The sequence below is a fragment of the Stigmatopora nigra genome, chromosome 7, assembly GCF_051989575.1.
Source record: "Stigmatopora nigra isolate UIUO_SnigA chromosome 7, RoL_Snig_1.1, whole genome shotgun sequence".
NCBI lineage: Eukaryota > Metazoa > Chordata > Actinopteri > Syngnathiformes > Syngnathidae > Stigmatopora > Stigmatopora nigra.
In genome coordinates, this window is record NC_135514.1 from 8620279 (window position 1) to 8647898 (window position 27620).

Sequence of the window (27620 nt, forward strand, 5' to 3'; positions counted from 1 at the left end):
TGGAATCCAGCCATATAATGGGATACCTCAATAATTAGGTAATAAACCAGGATAATTCCACAGGTTGCCTCTCATAAAGTGTTCTTTGTTCACTTATACACTGTACTTCACATTGGATCAAAAGTACTTCTAATTTACTTCATGGTTCATTACATTTATGTACCTAAGTATGCAAGTCTTCTGATCATGAGTTTTAGCGTAGATGATTTAGGAGGGTATCGAGTGGTTGCTGCTTAGAGGGGAAAAAACTATTACTTTGATGTGACAGTGATGACGGCAGTGTCTGGCAACAGTTCAATGTGTTGAACTGTGACTCTAAACTACTCAAAGACTATCTCAGCAAAGCTTCCATCACTTGACTATTTTAAGATACCAAGAAGAGTTGAGGACATGCACAAACACCTACACATGGAACAATTACAAACAAACGTTGTTATAGTACTTCCTCCAAACCAACACCTGCACATAATTCTTCTGCCCATCTCTTGCCCTTTTGTAAAGCGCAAGATTGCTAAAATGTATTTCCTTTTAAACCCCCAAGGGCCCCAGAAGCCACCTACTCACTTGCTCTTATGTGACGCTGACTCCTCTCTCAAGCCTCCCTGATTATGCCTTTTACAGTTTAGCCAATCAGAAGAGGTTGTCAGCATTAGATGGAAGAGATGCAACGTCATATTTTATTTCCATGGTGTGACTTACCATGGTTTGCATTGCTCATTCGAGGAAGCAATGTTTGCAAAAGGAACTGAGTAATTTCAGAAGCCTACTCATGGTAATTTAATAGACACATAATATATGCTTAATCTGCCTGTAAGATTGTGGATGCACAGAAGTAGATAGTCAAAATAGCATATACAGGAATTTAGAACCTCTATGTATAGCTATATAATAAAATATGATAAAATAATTCCTGAAATGTGTGAGTAAACTCTCTGTCCTACTTTATTATTTAAGGGCTCTAGTTTTATCCACTGGGTTCATCTATTTGGCTAGTGATTGGTCAGATGTGTGGCTTTCCTGTCTAACCATTGGATTTGCTTCTCATGTGTCTGGAGCACGCCCCAGTATACCAAGATGAAGCAGATTAACGAGATTTTCTGTTTATCTATGCTCACTCTCTCATTCTCTCTCCATCCTTGGCACTATTATTGGAAGAAAGTGATAATTCCCTTGCACTTCAAACGCAGCCTCCTAACTAAGACACCGCTTAAGACTCCTCAGAGGAAAAGCTGCCTGCCTTTGCACAGATGTCTCTGATTAAAACTCAGAAAGAGAGAGAGAGAGAGAGAGAGAGAGAGAGAGAGAGAGAGAGAGAGAGAGAGAGAGAGAGAGAAAAAAAGAGAGAAAGAGAGAAAGAGAGAGAGAGAGAGAGAGAGAGAGAGAGAGAGAGAGAGAGAGAGAGGGGGGGGGGGGGGGGGGGACATAGAGAGAGAGAGAGAGAGAGAGGGGGGGGGGGGACATAGAGAGAGAAATAGAGAGAGATGACAGAGAGAGAAATAGAGAGAGTGAAATAGAGAGAGAGAAATAGAGAGACAGAGAGAGATGGGGGACTCTCTCTCTCTCTCTCTCTCTCTCTCTCTCTCTCTCTCTCTCTCGCTCTCGCTCTCGCTCTCGCTCTCCTTCTCTCGCTCTCCTTCTCTCGCTCTCCTTCTCTCGCTCTCCTTCTCTCGCTCTCTCACATCCAGCCCCTCACGTCTCGCTATCTGCCTCTGTTAGCTCACTCAACTGGCTCATGCCAAAAGAGCCTTGGGCAATGAATAAATTGCTTTGGTTTCAGCAGACAGAGAAGTTGGCCGAGACAAGCTGAATCAGTGCATTAGATGCGAAGGCCCCCTCATACACTGGAAGTTACCCTTTAGCACAATCATTGACCATGAGTGATGATTATAACTAATTGAAAGAGACTTTTGCTACCTGTAACACTGGGGAGGAGGAGGCTTCAGCATATTGAACTGGGTGTTGAACAGTTTGAGTTTAAATGGTGACGGATAGGATTCTCATTACACAAAGTAATGAATAAATTACAAAATGAAATGGTAGATAATGACATAAATCGCGTATTGCTTGTTGAAAGAAATAAGCCAATACGAGGAGTGCACACTACCATGTGTGGATGTGGAGTTTGCATGTTCTCCTCTTTCTATGTGGGTTTTCTCCGGGTACGTGCAAGCAAGTCTGTCAGCTTTCTTCAATTCTCCGGCAAAAAATAAAATTATCAACATTACCATCACTAACACAATTGCTTTCCCACCAATGATTTTTGTATTTGTTGACGAGGCACGTGAAAGAACCGCTCCGCCTTTTTCTCCTATCATTTTTATTCATTCAAAATTGTCTGAACGCTTGCCGCTGGCTTTCAAAAGTGGACATGGTATCTAAATGCTTTTTGGATTATTATAGGATATGGAATTTAGGAAGTGCAACGGCGGATCTCAAGCGGGAATAGAAAATTCCCAGGAGAAGTGTGGTAGCCCACGCCACACCACAACCCAGCAGCGTGGCTGAACATGCACTGAGCCTCGGCTGAGCTGAGCAAGCCAACATGACATGCCCATCGACAGCAGATGAGAAGTAGCCAACACCACACCATGACCAGGCAGTACAGCTAAGCAAGCTTTGAGCATCGTCCACTGAGCATGCTCCAAAAGGCAGGTTCCAGAGAGTTGTCAAGAATGACATGCTTCATGTGCTAATGTCTATCGAAGCAAGAGAGTTGCAAACTGAACCCCACAATCATTAACTTTGGTCCCTGGAATTTTCATCGTCACCATGAGAACTTGAGGCCAATCTGCAACACATTTGTTGCAGATTTGGTTTTCTAGTGTTTGCAGACTCCACCATATGATTGTGTAACCACAAAGCTGGAGAAGCTGCAGGGAGTAGTATGTTTCAAACATTTGAGAGCTGAATTTAAAACTTCTCTATCCACATCCATTATCCCAGATCCCACTTGCGTGCTCTGGAAAAACTACGGTGCGCTCAAGCTCCACAAGCAGTGGCCAGATGACTAACCCCTATACATTTAAGTTTCATCTCCTCTAAGTGACTGAAAACATACCCCAGCTGCAGTAAAAAAAAAAAAAAAAAAAAAGAGTAAAAAAATGTCCATAGACTACTATTTTTAGTATCACTCAAAATATTTAAGATGAACATAAAAGTAGAAAGGAAGAGAAGCCTTGCTAATTGCCGTTACAATTGTAGTCATGAAAAAAATTATGAATAATTATTATAAAAATTATTTAATTTTACACCAGACAGCAAAATGTCTGCTTTTTGCAAATGAATGATGGTACACGGAAGGTGGGAGAGTACTTCACTGAAGTAGTGCGCAGAATCAATTTATCGTGCAGTTACATGCTGTATGCTTTAGGGCAAAGTTCTATCGTGATTCAAACAGAGCATTCACCGTACGGCTCTGCTGCACATCTGCTCTTGCAGTTGAATCAAATATGCAAGACTTCTATTATTGTCGGACACTGCAATCACAACTCATCAATACAGCATAGCACAGCACAGCCAGGAGCGTAAACTGTTTGTGGCAAGCAAATAAAACATCTTATAGTCTAACCTGCATGACTATAATATTCTGAGGCACATCTCATTGAAATTAAACAAGGACAAATGTCGATAATTTCCCAAGTGCTTTTGTTTTGCCTGCCACAGCTTACATCCAGTGGGCAGTGTATGGTTATGTTTTTGATCTGCAGCAGCATTGTGAAGTCAATCTGCGTCTGGTAAAATCTCCGATTTATCATTCCTTCCAGTCAATGTGGATTGCAAAAACATAAACTGCACATCAATCTCAAATTTAAACAGATTCTGACTATCCCAAAGAACAATATACAATTCGTAAAAGACCCTCAGCAATTTAGAGGAAAGAAAATCAATATGTTAATTGCACATTTATGGACTGGGCAACCTAATTTCCCCCAATCTCACAACACAAAATAAAGAGCCATTTTCCTCAGGCTTCATTAAAATGAACAGATTTTTTTTTCAAATAGACACCCCCCACCCCTTTATTTTTGTTTGTTTGTATGACCGTGTTGTTGCAAATTTATGTTAATAACTTTGGAAACATGCATGCTTGCAATTGCTTCTGTTTGTAACTGTCTGTGAGAGAATGAACCCTTAAACTGAACGGATAAATGCCAAAGACAAAAACATCCACCACACAAACACCCCCATCCTATTTACACCTGGCATCGGGCTCCCTGGCATGGATAGCGGTCACGGGAGTCGCTTCAGATCATCTAGGAGGGTATTGGATGGCCATAGTTGCCTTTTTGTAATAAACTGGCAAGGTCCAAATTCATTAGGGTAAAATTTGGCCCTGTATGCAGTGATATAGTGCCCACAGCATTTGGGCTGGATGCATTGGGTCAGGCTGCATTGAGATTTTTCTGGATCCAGAGAAAACCATTAGCAACCGCTTGTGATGCTCCCCAATGCCTTACATAGACAAATGCTTTTGAATGATGAGCCTTTTCAAACCACAGGATGGCTAATTGAGATGAGTGAAAGATGGTACGGGGTTAAGAAAAGTCATGCAGAAGAGATTTGCCGCACTAAACTTACCACGTTTATTTCGACTATGTTTCCTCAGAAAATTGACCTTTTTTTGTGTCTTCCCTGTCCAAACCACATTTAAGTTTCAACTGTTTCCAACTACACATAAAAAACAGAATTTACTTAACAGGATACACGTCAACCAACACTGTATTGACTGCATGAAACAGTCACTCTCTCTCTCTCTCTCTACTCTCCTCTAGCCTACCACACAACCAACACCCATTGCTTGCAGCCTCACAAAAAATATCTCTGATAATTAAGACTCAGCAATGGCAACAGTCAAACTGAGAATTAAATAAGAGTTAAGTAAGTAAGGATGTTGACAATGTCTAAAGTAGACTGTGTGATTGCAGACAAGACAAATACTCCAACATAACTGCAAATGATTATTGCACGAGTCTGAACATCTACAAACACTTACCACTCTTTAAGTACAAGCAAGCAGATCACGACACAAGCAAATCTACATGTTGTGAGCACAAATATTCTTCCACAAACAGCTGCCTTAGTATACCAGATGGATAACAGTGCATGGTGTTAATTATAGATCGCATAAAAGAATGAGTATATGACTACTCTTCCATACAACAAATGCTCCATGTATGTTAAGCCGAAAGTCAGTGCTATGTGCAAAGGGTTTAGTTTAAAATGTAACATGAACCAGTACTTCTATACTCTCCATAAACAATCCACTTCTACTGTATTTGATAACAGATAGGCTCCCCTAGGATTGCCCGTTATTCCTTTGCATTTTACAGAGCAAATGAACTTGACAGATGGCTGTGTCACCTAAAGCCTTGACTACCAACCTGATTATGCAGAAAACAATACAATAGAGCAGAGCAGGGGAATCATTACCGGAGGATTGGATTGGGAGTTCCACAGGACACCACGACACCTCACCCGACAGGCGAGGACACTGCAGCCCCGCTGAATAGAATTACACTTGTGAAATTGAGCAGCAAGAATGAGTTTAACATTAACTGGGTTATGGTCCGGCAATCTGTCATCAGACTGGAGCCATTGTCTAAGGCTGCTTGCATGGCATATGAACTCATCCGTCATCTCCTGGTCTATTAATGGCTCCAGCTCAGGTTTTAAACTGTTGATGCATGATGGCTGGGACAAACATCCCCTACTGCCATGTGGATGTTTTATGAGGATTTTTTTTACATTCATTTTTTTTATTGCATATGGGGATTTTTTAAGCTTGTGAGGTTTATGTATAGCAAGGCCCATGCTTAGGCCAACATGGCAAATATGTGTTAAGATACCCAGTCAAAATTGGACTTATCTGTACTATAATGAAAGTGTTTTCCTAGCCTATGCTGACTAAGTGTTGAAGAATGCCACACGTGCTTAATCACAAGGGAGTTACATGCCTACAAGTTGTATGCCTTTTGTTGAGATGCTTGACTATTTTAATTTGTGGGGTTATTATGTATACTTCATAATGGGATTTAGCCATCTGTCATGATACAAAGAATTATGAAAAATATTGGACTAAACAGAAAGCGGCAACGTGCGATTTGTAAAGCCATAATCAATTACTCTGTTTCCTATTAGATTTAATTTCAATTAAAAATGGGTGCATAAACATTTTGCCCAAACAAATCTACATTTTTGTATATACAGTAGATGGGGACTTTAAATTAACAGGCTGTATCTAGTCTCTAGCCATTTTCACTGGAAATTCAGATCTCATGCTGTAAACAAATTAATGTCACATTGACCAATTTTCAAGACAAAATTCCTATAACATATTTATAAAAATCCAATAAACAATGTTGTCTCTATCCACTATTGCAGAAAATCCACAAAAAAAACCCTTTGCGTGGGTTAAGTTTGAAATGATGTGAGTGAACAAGTAAAAAGGCCGGAAAACAAACAAAGGAACTTCGATCTCTGATGTGATGAATCACAGTCGCAAATCCTTTTTTTTAGCTAATTGCTACCAGCATGAGAGATTCCACCCCTTCTCCTCCTCCATGTTCAATATCAATTTTCAGGGCAGAGAGAGCAAGAGAGAGAGATAGCACTGCTCTGTTCCCCAGAGTCTCACCAGTGGCCTCACTGATAAAAACTGCACTAACAGCACTTAGCCATTTCACCAAGCGAGTAAACAGACACACATACACACGCACCTACACACAAACTCTCTTATTCACAGCTGTGTGCGGTAATGAAGGAGAAAAGATGGGCCAATCGAAGTGAAACAGGGAACAGGCTGGTGTCATCTGCTCTGTGACCTTCTGAGAAGATGCAGTCTGGCTGTGCATGTGGGTGTGTGTGTGTAAGTGTGTGTTTGTGTTCTGCTCAAGAAGTCTAGAGGTCAGACCTGTACTCACTGGAGGGAATTAACATTAGTCTGCTTTGCTAAGGACAGTCTGTTCCCCCAGGAGAATGCAGGAATTGTGCACAGACTGGAGAGTTTAGACCTGTTTTATTCAGGACTTTCAGCGGTATGTTAAGATACCAATAGATTTTATGTTCTGTTTGAATTCAATAGCTAATTTAAGTTATGGCAGTGCGTTTGGGTTATTTATCTTTTTTTATGGATAAAGCATGCACTTTAATGTGAAATAATAAATATGTAGAGGGTATCTGAATATGCAGTTTTGATAAATATGTGCTTTTCCATTTCCTTTTAGAATTAATCAAATGTGCAGCATGTGCATGTGTTCTTGGTGACACCAACAGCTTGCCCTTGGCCACCTTCACTAGCAGTACTCCCTTGACACCAGTTACTCACTGGCAGATTTCTTCATATTTAAAAGGACCGACACCACCTCAGAATGCATCAGGAAAGGTGTGAGGCCAGTCCACTGGGATGAAGCAATGGCATGCTCAGTATATAAAAAATAAACTATACTTTTACATATTTTGTAAACATCTCTGGGTTATAAACATTGCATACAGAGTTTAGGTCACTTAGACCGAATAAATTTAACTATAGTTTCAGACTAATAGTTTGTGAGTATATAGATTTAGCCTTTACATTTCTCATGTAGGTTCTGTGGTAAATTCAGAAACACACCAGTATAGAATCAGGCAATGCACTAGACCTTTTGGAGACACACTCCTGAAGTCGACACCTGACATCTTTAGCCTGCCATTCATCTTAACGTTAACACCGACTTGGGAGTGTGTTGTTGGCAACAGCAGTGCTCATTCAATGGTTGTTTTTTTTAGACAAGATGGAAGAGATGATAATGCACCATTTCTTTTGACAGCTTGTGATACAGTAATGTGATGCTGGAAAAAAATAGACAGTTGAGACGGGGTTTAAGAACAATTACACACAAAATGGATCGAAAGCAAACAAAGACAAAAAAGAACTAATTTGACTAAGCTTTGGAACCTCATTATCCAAACAGCGATGATTCCTTATGAGTATACTCCTTATCTACTTATCTCTTTCTCTTTGTTCCATAGTCTATGGCTCATACCACCTTTTAATCTCTTATTGAGTGAAAGGAGGGGCATGCATGCATGGGTGTATATGCCTTATTAGTGTGGCATAACCTCTGGTTCGGTAAATTAATTTCTAAAAAGAAATGAGTAGATTAGCTCAATGTGCATGCTATTTTAATATTAGGGGAATTAGGTATGATGGATTTAACTGATGTGGTTGATTAGTAACTCATTATCTAACCCTTTCATCTCATCCCACCTGAGCAGCCTATTTGTCAACTAACATTTCCTAGAAACCTTGACAAGGTGGGGGTGATTAATTAACTGAAGACTGGTATCTAATTTAGAAAAAACACTACATGTGGAGCTTCAATGTTTTGATTTGTGTGTTCCTGGATATACACTCATTTATCAAGTGAAGGAGTTTGGTTTGGTATAGCTTGTCGATTTCTGCCTGGTTCTTTGACAGGAGGCATTGAACAACCAAACAACCTAGTTCTCGCTGCTATAATCAGCAAAAGTCATGTGGTGAGTCGATAACTTATACCTAAAGTTGATCAAGATGAGTTTTTAAACAAAATACATGCAAATATATACCATTGGCATTCTTCCTATGTGAAAATGCAAGGATTGCCGTCTCACCTTTTCTTTGTTTTCCTTTCACTCTACTTGTTTTACCTAGCACGGAAAACCACAAAAGTATAAAATTGCTAGGATATCACACGATAAAAAACCTCCCATTTTCCATGTAAGGCGGAACATACACGCGTTTGTTTTGTTACACCACCAATGACATTTCGGTATATATTAGGTCCTAGTATTTATCACCTAATAAAGCCTATGTAAACACAGTGTTTACTCCTTTATCCTCCAAGGTTGAGGTGTAAAAATAGCAAGAAGACGAATCTTCAATTTACTGTGCATAACCTGAGTCATTATTAGAAATGACAGTTGAACTTGATGAAATTGTATTCCAATTGGAAAAGCCAGTTACTATCATACCAACATTATTTCCTCTACTGTGACCATGCTAAATCAGCGCCAAACTTTGGTAAAGGTGTTTAAAAGCCATAATAGCATATTACCATGCAGTCCTCCTGCGTCTTCATATGTGGACTATATTAATCTGGAACTTCGATTTGCATGTAAATGTGGTCAACTTTCATATCATCAAAATACACACATAACACCCTATCAGAAATAGGCATGTCATCACCGTGCGTGTGCGTGCATGTGTGTGTGTGTGTGTGTGTGTGTGTGTGTGTGTGTGTGTGTGTGTGTGTGTGTGTGCGTCTACAAAATGTTTAAAACAGAAATGGTATGCATTTGTTCAAAAACAAATAGTTGTAACTAGCCAATCTTTAAAAATATAGTAATTAAATTAAATCAAACCAACATCCCTGAATAGATTTGTATTGTACACACCATATGATAAAATATTCATTTAAAAAATGGCTGTTTTTGGAATTAGTCTACTCAATTTGTCACACTCATTCCATTTACAGGAAATAGTCTGGTTCCCATATTATTAAATGTGCTGTTTCTATTCAAGGGAACTTTAATATATACAGTGACAACGTCAGCATTGTCTGAGGATGTTAAGACAGATAGATGTGATATGAGAAGAAGTTATGAGCAACAGCAGATTTAAGGAGCTGAGGGTGTGGCAAACGAGAGGATCATGGAATAGTGAATGGTATCTCAAGAGAGGATGAGATGGAAGTGAAAACTGTGATGCTGAGCCAGTTAGAGGATATGTGGGATGGGAATCAATTGAAAGGATTTGGAAAAAGCTGTAGGATACTGTAATTCACCACTATTTCTTTGACTGTTTCACCTCTCCAAGCCTAATTTACCCTGGACCAATGCTGGTGTTTGATACAAAAAAAGCTTAAAAGTATATGTTTTGACCGTTATGAACACTTTTCAACCACATAGAAGAAAAAAAACACACTTTGGAACCATACTCATTAATTCATTTTCCGTACTCATTAACTTTGCAAGGGTCGAGGTTGGGGGTTGAAGCATGGGACTCCTTCAATAAGAGGGCACTTTTTTCCATTATTATCCTATAAAATATCATGTGATTGGCTTCTCCGTGGCAGGCACCATAAGCAGCTGCATCTCTGTCATTGAGCCAAAGAGAAGAAACACAGCCTCTCACTTTTACTGTCAAACCTAGCTTGGGTGGAATGGAATCATTTTAAATACCATGACAGTGGAAGGTGGAAGGGGATGTGATGGGCCTAAGGGTATACATAGACCCCATATGCTAGTGACACTGATACAAGTGTAATTCTAGACTATTAGAGTGACACGGACGATCTTCATGAACCCCGGCCACACAGAAACTCACTGAAAACCCTGAACACGAAGCCGCTCAAGAAGAAGAATGTATGTGGAGTAGACTGTCATACCATGAAAATGTAAGAAATACTTTCACCTGGCATTGCCTGATATGCCCTCTCTCTTTGAATATTTCATATGGCCAAAATGATTTATTAACTTGAGGCAGTTACAGCCCAGTAGGGCAAGGTAAAACCCCAACGAAAACAGCAGGGTAAGACCCACAGACTATAATACAGAGCAAGGGGAAAGGGGAGGAGAATTATTTATTTTGTGGGTGTGCGTGTGCCTATATGCAGACTCTTGTGTGTCACCTGACAAAATGTCTGCATCAGGTGAGATATATGTGGATGTTCCATTATTTTATCTCAGCTATGACAAATGCTAGGCTTAAATTTATAGATTCTCACCATCACAGACTAAAAACCACCAACTTTGCAAACAATCACCAGAGTGGAATGGACAAGCAGGAAACATGGGCAAAAAAATCCTAAATGATACATTATTATTATTTGTATTTTCCTAAAATTGTTAGGATATTATGGAAGTAGAAATATAAGATATGTTCAACTACTTTAAACAAACCCTACCCAAAGATCTGCTATCACTACACTATAGAAACTAATTGCAACCAAACAATTTCAAATTCTTAGCTTGCGAATAATATAGATTAGAAGAAATAAATAGTGTTGAAATAATGTATTACTAATAACACTTTAAAATGACTTCATCAAAGCCTGTTGGATAATAATCAACCTGTAAGTGAATGCTCATTTTTGCAATCCTTGATTATGAATGACATTGTTTGGCCAACAATGTCATAAAGGTCATTGATCAAGCATGGGCCTGGTGAGAGGGGGTAGTAGCAATTGGATAGACACCACGATGGACAATTTACAAACTCCAGGAAGGAACATAGGGAGCCATAATACCACAATAAATAGAACCGTAAATGACATTTAAAAAAAACTGCGAACAAAAAAAAGACAGAAAGCGAGGATCATTGAAATGGAAGAGAAAAGTGGGTGCAGTGAAGCAGATAGGGCCCATGAGAGCCAGTGAGAGAACAAAAGCAGCCCTTCTGCTAATTGACTGCAGAATTAGCCCCATATCCCCCAGTGGGACCACAGCGAGGCTGTGGCAGATGGAGGCAGACTGGACACCAGAACAGAAAAAAAGGCCCACAAAACCTGTCGTGAAGCTGTCCACAATTGCGGGTCACAACACTGCAACACGTTCCTTGTTTAATAGGACATAGCCAAGCATGAAGAAAGCATGGGGATGGAAGGAGATTAGCAGGGTCAAAATATGAGGTTATGGACACCAAATGAGAAAGGAGGAACAAAAGTGAATGAGCAGAAAGGGAAAGGATCAGGGAGGTTATTAGATTGTGTGATAGTTATGATATTTAAAGGTTAAAATTCTAAGATAAATTATTCTATGAGAAGTTTAGTTGGTCGGATGATTTTATATATTCATTACTACACAAAATTGTCTCATGTTTCTGATAAAAAGAAATACAGCTGTTCGATAGTGTTCCTGAAACTACTGTGTAGTTATGATGACAAAAGAAGGAAAAGAAAGAAAGGAAAAAAATGAAGTGGAATCATTGGAAATTAATAGAAAGGAAAGGCAACAAATAAAAAAGGGGGGCTTGGAACGGGCCATCACTTTGTATGCTGCCATAATCTTTGATGTTCTCTGACTCTTGATGTCGGGGCTATGAAAAAATGCTTAGCTCAATTTAAGCCTCTCGGAAAAAAGGCCTAACAACTGTAATTAAATCATTAAATTCTTGTCTACGCTTCACAGAGCATAGAGAAAATTAACTTCCCACCAACCTCATTTTCTACTTGAACATGAAATAATGATTTTTTTTTCTTGAGCTCATATAATTACAAAGCTAACATCTGATAGAGTCAGCATCCAGGGGGGATTATCACATGCATGAGTATTAGACCTCATTACCAGCTTGACTGCAAAATTATTACATCTTGTAATTGGATGGTGAGATTTATACACAGATTGGCCGGGTTTCTGTAAGATTGTAATTACAAGCTTCATTGGTTTGCTACTTATCGGAACTTCACAGAGAAAACAACTGGTAAAATGAAATGAGCATTTCATTAACCTATCGCCTTATCAGGGGAAAAACCTGTGTAACGTTCATGTTTGCATTAACATAAATAGGATCATTCATTCTCCTGCCAGATAGCCTGGACTGGACCCTCTCTTTTCTCCAGGCAAAGAAGGTGGGGAGGGGGGACGAGAGGAGGGTGAACAGGGGACAGGATGCCGGGCAATATTCATTCATTTTCAGAGAGTTTATTTAACCTCCATAATCCTGTGTTGATGTTGAATGAGGGAAAATTGACTCAGTAGGAGGGGAGGAAGAGGTGGAAAAGGAGAAGGGGGGCCAAGCAAAGGGTGAAAGAAAGACGAAGGGAAAAATAATAAATTAGTTGTCTAACGTTACAAGGGATGAACTCAATATATCTATTACTTAAAGACTAACTGACTGTGAAAGTGCTCATTTCACGAGAGACAGGGCAGTGAGCTGGCGGGTACTCATGGGGTTCTGAGGTGCTCTTACCCACCCCTCCCTTTTTCTCCCCGAGCCTACCGCTCTCTGTCTCAGCTTTGATGTTTCTCCTTTCAGTGTTAACAAACTCTGGCCATGTTTCCATCTTCCTCAAACACAACAGCAGGCGTAGATTGGATGCACACCTAAATAACCTCCACACACAATGACAACACAGGATCGATCGCGACTTTGATGGTCATTGCCGGTCCCCATACAAAAAGGGCATGTTTTTTTGTGTGGTTGTGTGTGTGTGTGTGCGTCGGGTGGGGGGCACTATCTATGTGTTTGTTCAATGGAAAACAAATGTGGACTAGAGCAGAGGACAGAAGGCAAGGAAGAAAGGCGTAACAAGAATGATGGTGTTGGAAGGGGAGGTATAAAACTGTTCAATTCTAATCCAAACACTATTTTTCTATCCTTAACAACAGATTTCATGGTGTGGTCCAATGTTTGACTGAAACAGCTGAGTGCTGTTGATGCAAGAGCGTTGCACTTGCCACATCAGATGGCCCCCTTTTCAAGCAAGTGTCTGTTGTTATTGAACTTCATTGTCTCCATAGGTTTGCCTCTCAGCTGGGGTCATTGATGCTTCAACATGGATGGGATGTAAAACGTCACGCTGCAACCTGCCACCCACCCCCTAATTTCAAGCGCAAATGTATATGTGAAATAAATCATTCATCATTTCAAGGCTATCTCTGAATACGCAAACCCAAAACTATGCATTATAGTTCAGTTGAATATTTTAGACTCACATGGACTGGTCGCGGGAAAATCACCTAATATTTGTAATTACGTTATATCCCATTTTGGTAAAAGAGAAGCTGTGAGTATAAATGGCCTCTATGTGGAAGACAGTTACTCAAGGAATCTCAATATGGAATCGGAAACATCTTCAAACCATGAAAGCATATAAAATATCTTTTGACTACAAAATCAGCCATTATATGACAAATGCGACGTCACTCACGCTACGTATGTACAACACAAAAAATGTAATCAGACTCTCAAGTGGTAAAAGGGAGTTTAGGAAAACACTGTTATTTTTCAGATTATGTTATGACAGATTTTTGTTTGGTTCAGTAGTGAGGGTGTGTGTGGCCATACCCGATTGCTGCACTCAATCAATCACTTCTCCATAAATCTCAGTCGGGGCAAAATGCAGCAGTTAGCCGCTTCACAAACACCTTCAGACACTCACACGTCACCCCAGGCCTTTGCTCTTTCACCTGGCCGTGTGATTTAGAGTTGAGTTTAAAATCTTTTCATTTGTTTTTAAAGCCAAAATGCATCTCTACTTGAGAAAAATCCAAGTTACAAAATGACTTCTTTAACCAATTAATACAGTTATTTAGTGGTACCACTGTATGTTAAATTTTATCGATTACACACAATCAACATTCACATCAAGCTCATATTGAAAAGGCATACTTATTAAAGATTGCTTGGACCATGCTTCTTCAGAAGATGGCTATTCAGTACCAGACAATAGAAATATCCAGCATTCACTGCAAATATGTATTTTTTTTATTTGTACACCCATTAGACCCCAAAGAACCTAAAACTAAGCCAGTTTGATCAGTGATCAAGGTGGATGCACGGTTGTTGGAGTGAGAGTTTAAAGAACCCCACAGAGCTCGTCCAGAGAGATGAAAACCAGCAGGTTTCATCTACCAATAGTTTGTACAAAGGCAAACCAAAGCGCAAAGCAACACAACGCGATAAGAGATGAAAGCAAGCAAGCTAATTAAAATTCCATTTGTCATGCTGTCTGTTGATCATTTTATCTATAGTCTTTACAACATTTTCAAACAATGTAAATTCAAACGAATACTTCAGTCTATGAGAACATTTTCCCCAGGAAGGACCTATCCTTAAAATTCAATTAACACTGTTTAGAAAATAAACATGTGAATTCTATCATCTTAATAGGGATTTGCACGCCCTCGTTTTCCTCCATACTGAGGAAGAAAATCTGAAATTTGAAAAGAATGTTGAGGATATCCTTTCTTCCAAGCATTCCCTTCCAACATTTGAGTCCTCCTTTAGATTTAGCATAAAATTAAATAGACACAAAAGGAAGACAGCTTATCTCTGTGTTCGATGTCTTGTTTTTGTATCTTGCTCATTTACTGCACTTTGCATATATCTGAATTCTTCGAATGAGAAAACGCACAATAGAATAGGAGAATTAGTTATGCTGCCTTTTGGCTGCAGAGAATTCAGATGGTTCTTCATGAAAACGTTAAATACCATATAATAGAATTATCTATTGAATTGCCAAATTAGTTAATTAGCATCCACAGTCTTCACTGCAACATCACATGAATGTGCTTTTTCAACAGGTTTGAAAGTAAATATGTTATGTTTGCTTGATCTGTGTTTAGGCTTTTAGAAACAATGTTTTTATTAATTGTAATTGTTAAAGTTGTCGTTGACGTACTCTGCTTCATACATAGACATTTATATATATATATATATATATATATATATATATATATATATATATATATATATATATATATATATATATATATATATATATATATATATATATATATATATATATATATATATATATATATATATATATATATATATATATATATATATATATATATATATATATATATATATATATATATATATATATATATATATATATATATATATATATATATATATATATATATATATATATATATATATATATATATATATATATATATATATATATATATATATATATATATATATATATATATATATATATATATATATATATATATATATATATATATATATATATATATATATATATATATATATATATATATATATATATAAATATATAAATATATATATATATATACATACACACACATATACACTTGATTGAAAAACTGTTCAAAGTTCAGAAAACCTTCTAAATGCTCATTGCAAATCTCTCAAAGTTTCTCTTCCCATCCTCTCTCTCTCGTTCTCTTTAGCATTCCATCTTTCATTCCTTCCTTGGCTAGTCATAGCTATTCATTAGCCTCAGCCCCTTTGGCAATGAGAGTCTTTAACCTCCATTAGATCTAATGTTGATATGTTTCCCCAGTAAAGAGCCAACACAATTAACACCTCTTCTCACATTTCCCTCCTCTTGGCCCCTAACCACATCAAAACCTGGGCCCACCCGTTCATTATCTACCACCGAAGATGCCCCTGGGAAGCAAAACGTTAGATATTTGGCTATTGTCTTTTGAAGGTAAGCAGAAAAATACACCGGAATTAGTTAAAGAACACATGTCAAATATGAAGAACTGCTGCAAAACCAGTGTGGTTTGTACCAAAATCCATCACATTCATTTCCAATACCTTGACAGGATTGCAGGGTCCTCGAACCCATCCCATTAGATTTAAGGTGAAAGCCAGACTTAACCTTAGACTTGTCGCCAGTCAATTGAAGGGCACACATATTGGGCATATTCACACATGCCCTTGGTGGTCTGCACCTTAATGTCCTCATTGTCTTTATAAGACTAATTTCCTAATCACTCCTAAAGAAAGAGTTCTGACTTTTGGTCATAAGCAGGTTGAATTCTGATAGATAAATAAACTATCGTAAATCCGCATGTATTATATACTGCTTTATCATACACTCCTACAAAATCATAATTTAAAAGAATTTCTTTTGTACTCGAACTTTTATGGTTAAGGAATTGAAGTAAATGTTTACCCTTGCAAAAAATGTTGTTTGTCTATGCTCAAACCTGAATCTTCTCAAAGTTTTCCTGGATGTGTACTGATGTTTCCTACGGGCGAGAACAATCATCTAACAAACTAATACGTGAGCGTTTTCTGTCATCATGTAAACTGCTAAATTTTCATTCTGATCTAGTCGTTACATCAAATAGACACCTCAGGAGCACATATCATACTATAAACACATACAAATGTGGTGCCTGCAATGCTGCCACTATTCTTGGTGTGCAGCTAAAATTATGCCATGGTGTTACACATACATTTGTAACATTATACAGTATGGCGTATTCTGAAATTCAATCTAACATCCCAACTTTACAATGAATGCATGCATGTCCCTTTGCATTACAACCAAACTCAAATTTTCCCAATGGTTTAGGATGTCACGAATCACCATGTGTCTAAAATTTCATAAAACATATTAGTGTTATTAATAATTTTATAGTGTTTTTTTCCCCAGGCTTTAATCTTATGTTTAAGGCTCTCCCTTGCAGGATATTTAGTATGATATGAGTAAGGATTCAAAGTATATTTATTTATCATTTTAATTTGCCTTTATTCTCTTATCAAATTAAAATTTGATATTAAGTAGTATTTTCGCAAGGCCACTTGGCACATCCAGAGACTGCTAAGCGTAGTGAAAATTCGTAATGATTTAAGCAACACCATCATCATGTTTAGCTTTCAAGTGAACACCTTCATGACCTCATGAAACCCAGAATAGGCCTCTTTTATGAGGCAGGAAATTCCTTGTTTCCTCACGTATAGGTGTGGTGCAGTTGTCTGTGTATCAAATATCTCACTGTAACACCACTTACTTTCACCCATTGCTAAATAGATTGTGGTCGCGGTGACACAGTGAGTGGGTTTCCTGGAAATTTGTCTCCACGTTTTTATGTACACTGCTAACGAGGAGAATGATGTGCTGTGTTGCACATTTCAAATAATCCTTACTCAAGGGAGGAAGACTTTTGGCTTTAACAGTTAATTTGATAATCTACGTGAAAGACCAAAAAAAGGACATTCTGCAGATTCTTAACCTTTCCTCAACTTTGGCACTCCCAGAGGCAGGAAAGGAGTATCTTTCACCACAGTTATTAGTTCACAGAGCGACCCCTTGACCTCTGCGGTGGTAGCCAACCGTCAACATAACTGCTGTTATTGTAATACAGGTTCAATATGACTTCTATTGGACTGATTCGATTCAGTGTTTTTGCTCACAGGTCAAATCTTGCAAGTGGAGATCCTGATGTATTGGATCGACTGGGGAGAAAATAGTTTGTGGGAGTGTTTGCATTCTGACAGAAATAAAAAAAGAAACATAATAGACAAGGTGTATTTGAAATATGAACAGTAAAAATTAAACTCGTGACATTTTACGTGTATATCCTCTGCATGGAAAACTACACATTCAACTGCAAGATTATATTATCATAAAGCAGGGATAAATGTGATTTGGATTATAATACAAGTAAACGTCTGTCTACATGGGAAAACAAAGTGGTACACTCAGTAAATTGTCTTTGTTTACTGCATAGTTGCAACAGGAGACATTTACTGTTGAATGACACAGCAGGTACTGTAAATGGCTCTGGGTGTTTAATTGTTCTTGTGGATTAGCATGTAATTGATACAGTCAAATGGAGTTTTAGGTTGGTTATCAGAGGGTAAATTATGTTTCAAATATTTTTTTTCTGTAGAAAATGGATCAGTTTTGCACCGTTTTTCATCATTTTTACACATATTCTGTTGATTTTTTTACTCAGTACACAACTGAAATATAAAGCGAATTGTTTACTGGATTACTTAAGTGATTATAATAACAGTTGAAGTATTCCATGGGGAGTGTGGTAATAGAACAATTAAGTTGACTTGCACAGTCGCTGGATGTGGCCATTAAGGCATAACAGCTAATGAAGAGCCTCCTGTAGATTTACATGATAAAAATATCAGATAGGGAAAGCCGCAGGATTTTCTGCATTGTCAAAGCGCGCCATGATCACATGCATGAGTACAGAAAAAGAGATTTCATGTAGATAGTGGAAAGAGTGTGCAAATGAACCGGAATGTTATAGAAAATTGAAAACTCTAACGTGAAGTTTGGTCTCTTGATTACAGCACTTTCATCATCATTCCTGATTAAATTTCAGATTTAAAACTGTTAATATTATAAATATTATTATATTAACTTAAAACCCTAATTTGAAAAATTATACGCAGAGCATATTTAGAAAATTCATATGGATTCATTTCAAACCAGTTGACATTTATTTTCTTTTTACCACCTTACAAGCACTCCTTCAACCCCACCCACTCCCACCCACCTTCATATTTAGTCCCCCTTGTGCACATTTCCAACGGGTTATCGCAATTGCCATCCCCCTACTTTCTGATGTGTTACCCAGATTACCATCAGTGCCCCTCAGATATTTTTTTAACAGATCCTCGGCGCTCGGCAATATCCACTTGGAGCCATCTGGTGCAGATCAGAATCAACTGACTTCTTGGGCTTCAGTCGTTAACAGTGTTAAATCTAGATCTAGAATATGCATGCTTTTTACTTGGATATGGGTGTTTTAAGAATATAATGCACTTAATACTTAATACTAAGTACTAATGTACATTTGATGAAAATTAACTTCCCACCAACCTCATTTTCTACTTGAACATGAAATAATGATTTTTTTTTCTTGAGCTCATATAATTACAAAGCTAACATCTGATAGAGTCAGATGTATATATATATATATATATATATATATATATATATATATATATATATATATATATATATATATATATATATATATATATATATATATATATATATATATATATATATATATATATATATATATATATATATATATATCTCAAAGCTACAGTGTGTATTTCTAATGCGTTCAATACAGTGCATATAAATAAACACGTCAACTGTAATATTTGAAATTGCATGCTGTTAATGCACAGAAATATTTTAAGGTAGCATAGTAAATCTATCGGTACTTTCAGAGTCTTGCATATACTTTGCAGCCTGGTGTCTGCATGCTTAAATTCGACTCTATAGCTTTTCCTCATTCAAAATGGCGAGGGCAAAAGAAGTGAAGTGGATCGTCTGTTACAAAAGAAAAACAACAATCTGTTTTAGGTCTACAAAACACACACACACACACACACACACACACACACACACACACACACACACACACACACACACACACACACACACACACACACAAACGAGGAGTGAGAGCAGAAGGGGAGAATGAGAAGGGGGATTTGACTGATTAAACCATTAAGAAATCAAAGCAGGGTACAACCGTGGTCCATTTGAAAATAGAGTAAATAATACTAATAATAAAGTATACAAAATGAATGACCATATTTTACTTGAGCACTGAGTGAGTTTATATCTTATTGAATGTAACCAAATGATGCCTGTAAAATATCAAACTGTATTTAGAATAAATTTCCAAACATCCAGAGCAAATGCATTTGATGAGACATGCATTATGACATATTGGAAAAATGGCAGCATTAAATTAGACATCAGGAATTAAAGCCAAACAAGCCGTGGTAAGCAAATAACTAATTCCTAAAGGCGTCTTTGATTCCAATTGAAATCTAGTCAAAGTAAGTTCCTTCTCCTGACGGGTTTACTTCCCCTGGTGCTGGACAGCTGTAAAATCGCGTCGACAGGTTGTCATACAACAATCAAAGCGCTCGTTGAATGGACTCTAAAGCTTGAGCATTTAACATACAATAAGTCCAAACATGGCCAGGGAGAGAAAACGAAAGGGAGAGAGAGAAACGAGCGAAGTAAGAGAGAGAGAAAGGGAGAGAGAGTGAGGCCTCAGCCAATGTACGCTCACTCCATATTCACATTATCCCACATTGCTTGAAACTAGGAGGGGCTTGTCGGCTCAAGTAGGGGATGCCAATCAAAGCTTCAACTTCAAATTGTATCTGAGAGATCAGCCTGGAGACCTCAGGGCCAGGCGCGTCAGTCTGTGCGCAATTGGTGATCACATCACACCCAAGCGGACTTGGAGCAAGCAAAAAAAAAGAGAGAGGAAGCTGAGATTTAACAGAATCTCCTTTGCCACTGCCTCCCACTGCATGTCAGTACAGAACAGGACCCCCACTTTGCCTTTTGCACACTTTCCCTTCAACTCATCTGGTTTGTTTTTTCTTTTTCTTTTAAAACATCGCGCTGACTTTTTTGTTGCGCACGATTCGTGGACATTTCGCCAAGTGCGTCAATACGGCGGTGGAAGATGTCTTTCCCCCAGCTAGGCTACCCGCAGTATTTAAGTGCATCCCAGGCGGTTTATGGGAGCGACAGGACGGGAGTTCTGACATCTTCCTCCCGGGGAGGAAGCACCGAAATCGGGGGGAATCCTTCAGCCACTGCTGCGGCGGTCACCTCCGTGTTGGGCATGTACGCCAACCCGTACGCTCACAACTACAGCGCTTTCTTACCATACACCAGCGCGGATCTGGCGCTTTTCTCACAAATGGTAAGAAAACATGTTTAAATACTAGCGTGTGTGTGTGTACATATAATTAAAAACATAAATAAATTAAAACTCCAGTTCGCATGAATTAAATCGAATAGGATGGAAAAATGCGGAATATCAAATTCATGTTTGCGATTTATTTTGTTATTATCTTGAAACGAACGAGATAGCAGTTTTCATATCTTCATTGTTTTAGATGTTGAATACGTTAAATGTTTGACATGTTGTGAACGATATAAAATGTGGTTTATTTCGTTGTTGCTAGATAACTAAATAACAATGATAATAATATTTGTAATGAACAGCCTGCATTTTTTATACCTACTTAATTTTCTATTATATGTGTGTGATTCATATATCTGTAGATTATTGTAAATGAATTGAAATAACTAATTCTAAGGCCTGTTAGTTAGTGGCTGAGTGCCTACACTTTCTATCTTTTTATGCGGTTACTCTTATTCCATTTGTAAATTAAATGAAAATGTTTAAAATATATATTTTTTATTCTTACCAAAACTGCTTAAAATCAATTCAATATGTTGCCAAAATTTCCTAATACGTTGACCTCAAATGTAATTAACAATTTAATGCTCAGACACACTTGAGAAAAGTTTTCAAGTAGTCCTGTAAGTTTGGTGTGTATGAGTTAAGTAGCGTAAGGGCATACTACATTATGAACATAGTATTATATTAATATGAATGTTATTCAACCACATTTACATTTATTTTTACTCATTTGTACAGAAGATAAATGAATGATTTTTAATTACACAAGGTGGAAATAAGCATGTGGAGCCTTTGAGGCGAGCTAAAAACAAATACATATATGTAATACTCGTTTGTTTTTACTCTTCAAGGGATCCCAATATGATCTTAAGGACAGTCCTGGTGTCCACCCAGCAAGCTTTGCAGCTCACACCTCTCCTGCCTTCTACCCATACGGTCAGTTCCAGTACGGGGACCCGGCCAGGCCTAAGAATGCAACACGGGAGAGCACCAGCACCCTAAAAGCGTGGCTCAACGAGCACAGAAAGAACCCTTATCCGACAAAAGGTGAGAAGATCATGCTGGCCATCATCACCAAGATGACCCTGACGCAGGTCTCCACCTGGTTTGCTAATGCAAGGAGGAGATTGAAGAAGGAGAACAAGGTGACATGGGGGAGCAGGAGCAAAGAGGATGGGGAAGATGGCAATCTATTTGGCAGTGGAGACGAAGCCGAGAAAAATGAGGATGAGGAGGAGATTGACTTGGAGAGCATCGATATAGACAAAATTGACGATAACGACGGGGATCAGAGTAACGAGGATGACGACGATAAATCCACTGACGGGGGTACAAGAGACCACAGAAGCGACGGAGATGCCGGTGGAGAGCTGGACAGCTTGGAAAAAAGACGGGCCTTCTCTATGCAGGGCCACGAGGCCTTGGACAAATCAAAAGGCTCAATTTCAATTCATCTAGGGTGCAAAGACAACTCCGAGAGTAATAATACGACAAGAGTACTATCTCCGGAGAGACCTGGAGGCTTTCCCTTGCCCTCGAACAATAAACCCAAAATATGGTCATTAGCAGAAACAGCCACGACCCCTGACTCCTCAGTTCAGAAACCCACGTCCCCTTCTGGTCCGGTGGGCCCCTCTCATCCTCATATCCAGACACACCCCGCCTTTCTCCCCAGCCACGGACTGTACACTTGCCAAATTGGAAAGTTCCACAACTGGACGAATGGTGCGTTTCTGGGCCAGAACTCTCTGCTCAATGTGAGATCCTTTCTGGGGAATCACCATCATCACCATCAGCACCAGAACCACCACCTTGCGGCTCAGCAACAGCAGCAACCCACGTCAGTGGTGGTGTCCCCTGTAGCAGCCGCAGCGGCCCCCAGCCAAGAGAGCAAGACCCCAATGGACAGCCCCAAACACATAGGTGAGATGCTATCAATACTCCTAAAACATCACACGGGAAATTAATGCAACATATACGTAAAAGTAGTTTTAAGCGCTAACGTATATTTATATATTATATATTTTGTTCTATAAATACTGGCACTGACAATATCAAATATTGCACATTATCACCACCGCTATTTAATTTTGACAAATATTTTCTTTTAGAACACGAACATGGTGTTCGGTGTGATTCCCCTCCAACACCAACCTTGAAGCCTTCTTTTCGACCCCTTCATGACAGGTGAGATTTCTTTACCCCCAAAGCACAAACAACTCTAATATAAATATAAAAACAAAATAATGAATTAACACAAAACATTTAAATAAACTAATCTATACTGTGACAACAAAAAATAGGCACATTATTCAGTCTACATTTGTTAAATAAAAACATTCTTTTTATGTGCTTTTAAATCACACTACATGGATAATTAGTGGACTGATAGAGCGCAAAGAAATAGAAAGGGTAGGGGGGCCTAGGAAGTAAAACAAATAAAGCACAATTTGCTTTGCGAGTGACAGAGGTCTTGACTCTCATCCCACAGCCCCTTTAATTCCTCCCCCTGCGGGGATACTGTGGCTACTTATCAAGTCACCGAGTAAAACGGGCTGTGTCTGGGCTGTGCTTTCGCTAAAGACCCATGGGAGTCTCCGAGCCCATGGGAGTCCTCTCACAGAAAGAGGGAAGAAAAAGGTTTACCTCTGTTTCAAGTACAAAATAGGGGCCCTCTTCACTCATTCTCCTCGAGCACGATGTCAAAATAATATTGTGATTAATTATAGTTGAGCTTGGATTTGTTTTTGAACATGGTGTGCCATAAAATATTATAATGATAATGATCATGTGTTGTTAAGATTCTATTTATTGTCTATACAATGGTAATTTCTCTACTCTTTGAATTTACTATTTATTATTATTGATATTAATATTGTTGTTATTAGTATTAATACAATTTTGTTCATTGTTATTTATTCAGATCATCAAGAAGTCCACAAGACGCTGCACAACGGGTCCTCACTGCTCTCTCTTCGGCTTGAGTAGTGACATTTTTTTTTCAAATAGTGAGCTTAAAACGAAGACAATGGAAAAAAAGGACAATGATAAATTATGAAGAAGCGTAGCATTCAGTCTTTGCAGTCAGTACGGCCCAAATAGCCGACATTTGGTAATATCCTGTGGATGGAAAATTGAATGGATGAATACTTCCTCTATTGTTGTGCACCATATAATCACGCATATAATGTTAATCTAATCGTTCTCGGTTTTCCAAACAATCTGAGACAATTTGGGGAATCTTTTTACTTTATTATTATTAATATTATTATAATACCTTGTTATTATGGTGTCCTTTCTTTAATGTAAATATCATGTGATTTAAATTTGTAAATAGAAAACGTTGAAGGAATTTGTCCAGATCGTATATTTTGCCTAATAAACTAAATATTGGAATTATAAGGAAGCAACAAGTCTACATTATTATTCTTAATATATTATTATTATTAATATTATCATTACAGATTGATATTTTAGGCTATTCATTCAATATTATGAATAACAACGGGAACAAAATTCACTTTCAATGTGTGGCCCTGCTTAATTTTATTCAAGTTTTGGAGGAAAGCAGCGTGTATGCATTGAGGTGCTAATAAGTGTCCAGATGGTTGCTGGTGACAGAAAATGGACAGGAGCAGCTGGGAAGGTCATTAAGTAATAATATGGGAACGCCCAGTCCAAACAAAATCAAATGGTTAAAATCTAATCTGTCAGAGGAAGGAGTCGATTCACAGATAAATTATTAATATTGTCTTTTTTATTATTTAATCTGGGGGAGGGGCAGAGTGACATTGGTAATGTTGGAGGATGGAGTGTTTGTGGATGCTGTCTATGCAGAGGATGATAATGATCGTGAGACTATAAATCAACTTTTGGATACTCCATCCAAGGCAAAACATCATGCATTCACTAACAATAATAGTCCAAGCTTGTGTTTAAGTGGGGGAAGGAAATGTTATGCACAGTGCATGTTTTTATTATTTTTTTTGTTTGTTAGTTTTTTGTTTTTTTTCTAATGGAGGCCTGACTTCATTTATTTTTTCAACAGTCTCTCCATCATCTAATAAGTTGAGCCTTAAATGGCAAGCAGATTTTGTTTTGTTTTGTTATTACCTGATTTAAAACGAGAACCTTTGTTGCCGGAAAGAATACAATGCAAATTGAAATGTTCTAGGGATTAGCGATTTTGCTTGTATAATACCACATCTGTTTTGCTATATCACAGCGACCTCTATGGGCAAGTAATGAAAACTCTTTCAATTTGAAAAGTGCAATAAATCCCTTTGCGTGAGGCTCAACAAATTGAGTTAGTTAAAATTCTTAAACTAAAACTAATTCTAAAACTTAAATTTGCAATTTAACCAAGAGCTAAATCACAAATGTACCCTAAATAAAAATGTTGGTGACTCAAAAACTATGCATTTAAACTACAATGCTTCAAGTCAGTTTTAGTTTAAACTTTTAGTTTAAAAGCTCACAAATCATAATAATCATTATTATAATTTATGTCAAAATTAAATTGTTTAATATTGTTTTCTCTAGAACTACTAGAAACATCATTTTTACTTATCAAATGTGGGCAGGCCAGGTTGTTTGATAGATAAAGTGGAATGATAATAGATTTAAAACCAACAAAATAATGAAACACTAATTATGGAAATGTTGGCATAATATTGTTGCAGATGAAAAAAAGCCAAGTGGTTCTTCTGACTTAGTGCTTGGTAAACCTAACGGATTGGCTATGAGGTGAAAAGGGACACGTCTGTGAACATAAATCTATGTCACTTAAATGGCTATTGCTTTTTACACAACCACAACCAAGTTGAAAAATTGACAAAAGGTCACTGAGGTTTGGGGGAAGGGTTATTCTGCTCTTGTAATTGCATTTAAAAAATACAGTATCCTCAAAACACAACGCACTACACAAATAGAAAATTCATTTGTGTAAACAGGGAGCAAAGAAAAGCTAATAAAATGTTAATGTAAAAAAAATACAATTGACCGAATCTAAAATAGGAGTCACTTTATTCCTATAAATTCAGCAGAGTTCAAAATATGTTAACACAAACGTAATGACCGGACTAAATCATAGGAGGATCAGATAACAGGCATTGACAAATGCTTCTTTAACACAACATCCACTCTTAAGTTGTCTTTTTAGGCAAAAATTAAATAAGCTCTATGTCTCATTTATTAAATTTTTCATCAAACTGCCTCAGGTTTGAGCAAAGACGTTGGCTGCAGGCCATAATATTGTATTTCCATAATATATACAAAATTATTCATTTAGTAAGGGATGTAAGCTGAATTGTCTAATGCGCAATGAGCAGGGTAGAAACTAACTGATAATTAGACTGTCAGTTTCAGCCATTGCTTGTATGCCTTGGGCCACAGTACATGGAGGAGTGATATAGATTTAAATGAATATACATTTAATAATGTTTGGGATTATGCAGTGTAAATACACACACAATTATCGATTTTTAATAGACTGAAGCTAATGCTTGTTTATATTTGGAGAAGTTGCATGTCATGGTAAATTTGTTAAAAGTATTTTAATCACAGTAAATAAAAAATGGGCAATACAATTAGAAATCAAGCTCCCAAAAGAAGCTTAATAAATTAAAAAAGAGGAAAAGAAAATAAGTGTTACTGCTATTTCCACATGAGGGTTGACGGCAGAATCATATAACGTTTGGCCTTTTTTTTGCTCATGAAACAACAATAACTTGTTGACCCTAAAACGATTTAGCATTCTGTCGCTGGCTGTCCCCTGCACATTACCACCCTTCTTTGTTGGCGAACAAGGACCATCTCCCCCTGCAACTGTGGCATGTCATAGTGTGGCAATCCATTCATTTTAGGGCTGAATTGTGTTTGTGACAGTGTGTGTGTCTGAGGCAGGGAGACTGAAGGTGGGGGGGAAAGGTGACTGCATGGGGAGGAAAGTTTATCACTGTCTTGTCTTTTTTGGCAGCACAACAGACTGGACCCCTTGTTGTCCAACACAAATGTCGTTCCCTTTTCCTCTCCTTCCCCTCCTCTTTCAATCCCCCTTCGTTGCTTCAACATTTCGTTTGTCTATCCTCAAGGATAGCCCGCCTATATCTTCCCCCTCTAATCCATTTATCTGGTTCCATGAGTGCCCTACTAGTTGAAGGCGGACATAAAAGCTGTCTCAGCGTGGCTTCAGCAGTGCGAAACAACAACAACGACGACGAACAGGGAAAAAGTTAGCTGCAGAGCCAGAGCCGAGCTGCCGTGGAGCCGTGATACACGTCATGTTCTGGCCCCTGTCTTTGCCTCGTTGTTCTTGCAACACAATGGCAATAAAAGAAACGGATGCCTTGGTCACAGCCTTTTCATTCCAGGAGTGGTATGCTGCTAAGACAGGATGGAGAAAGGGGAAAAAATGTGTGAGGGGTCTA

The 27620-nt window shown here is 38.0% G+C and overlaps 1 protein-coding gene and 1 long non-coding RNA gene across 2 annotated transcripts in view; one reads left to right on the forward strand and one right to left on the reverse strand.

Moving 5' to 3' along the window:
- Window positions 1–27620, reverse strand: part of LOC144199648 (uncharacterized) — a 73222-nt gene that overhangs the window by 29425 nt on the left and 16177 nt on the right. The gene's annotated exons all lie outside the window — the stretch shown is intronic.
- Window positions 20590–24594, forward strand: irx1a (iroquois homeobox 1a). Its single transcript, XM_077720677.1, has 4 exons — window positions 20590–21186; window positions 22044–23115; window positions 23304–23379; window positions 24116–24594. The coding sequence occupies exons 1-4, from the start codon at window positions 20944–20946 to the stop codon at window positions 24174–24176; spliced, it is 1452 nt and encodes a 483-aa protein (XP_077576803.1). The 5' UTR covers window positions 20590–20943; the 3' UTR covers window positions 24177–24594.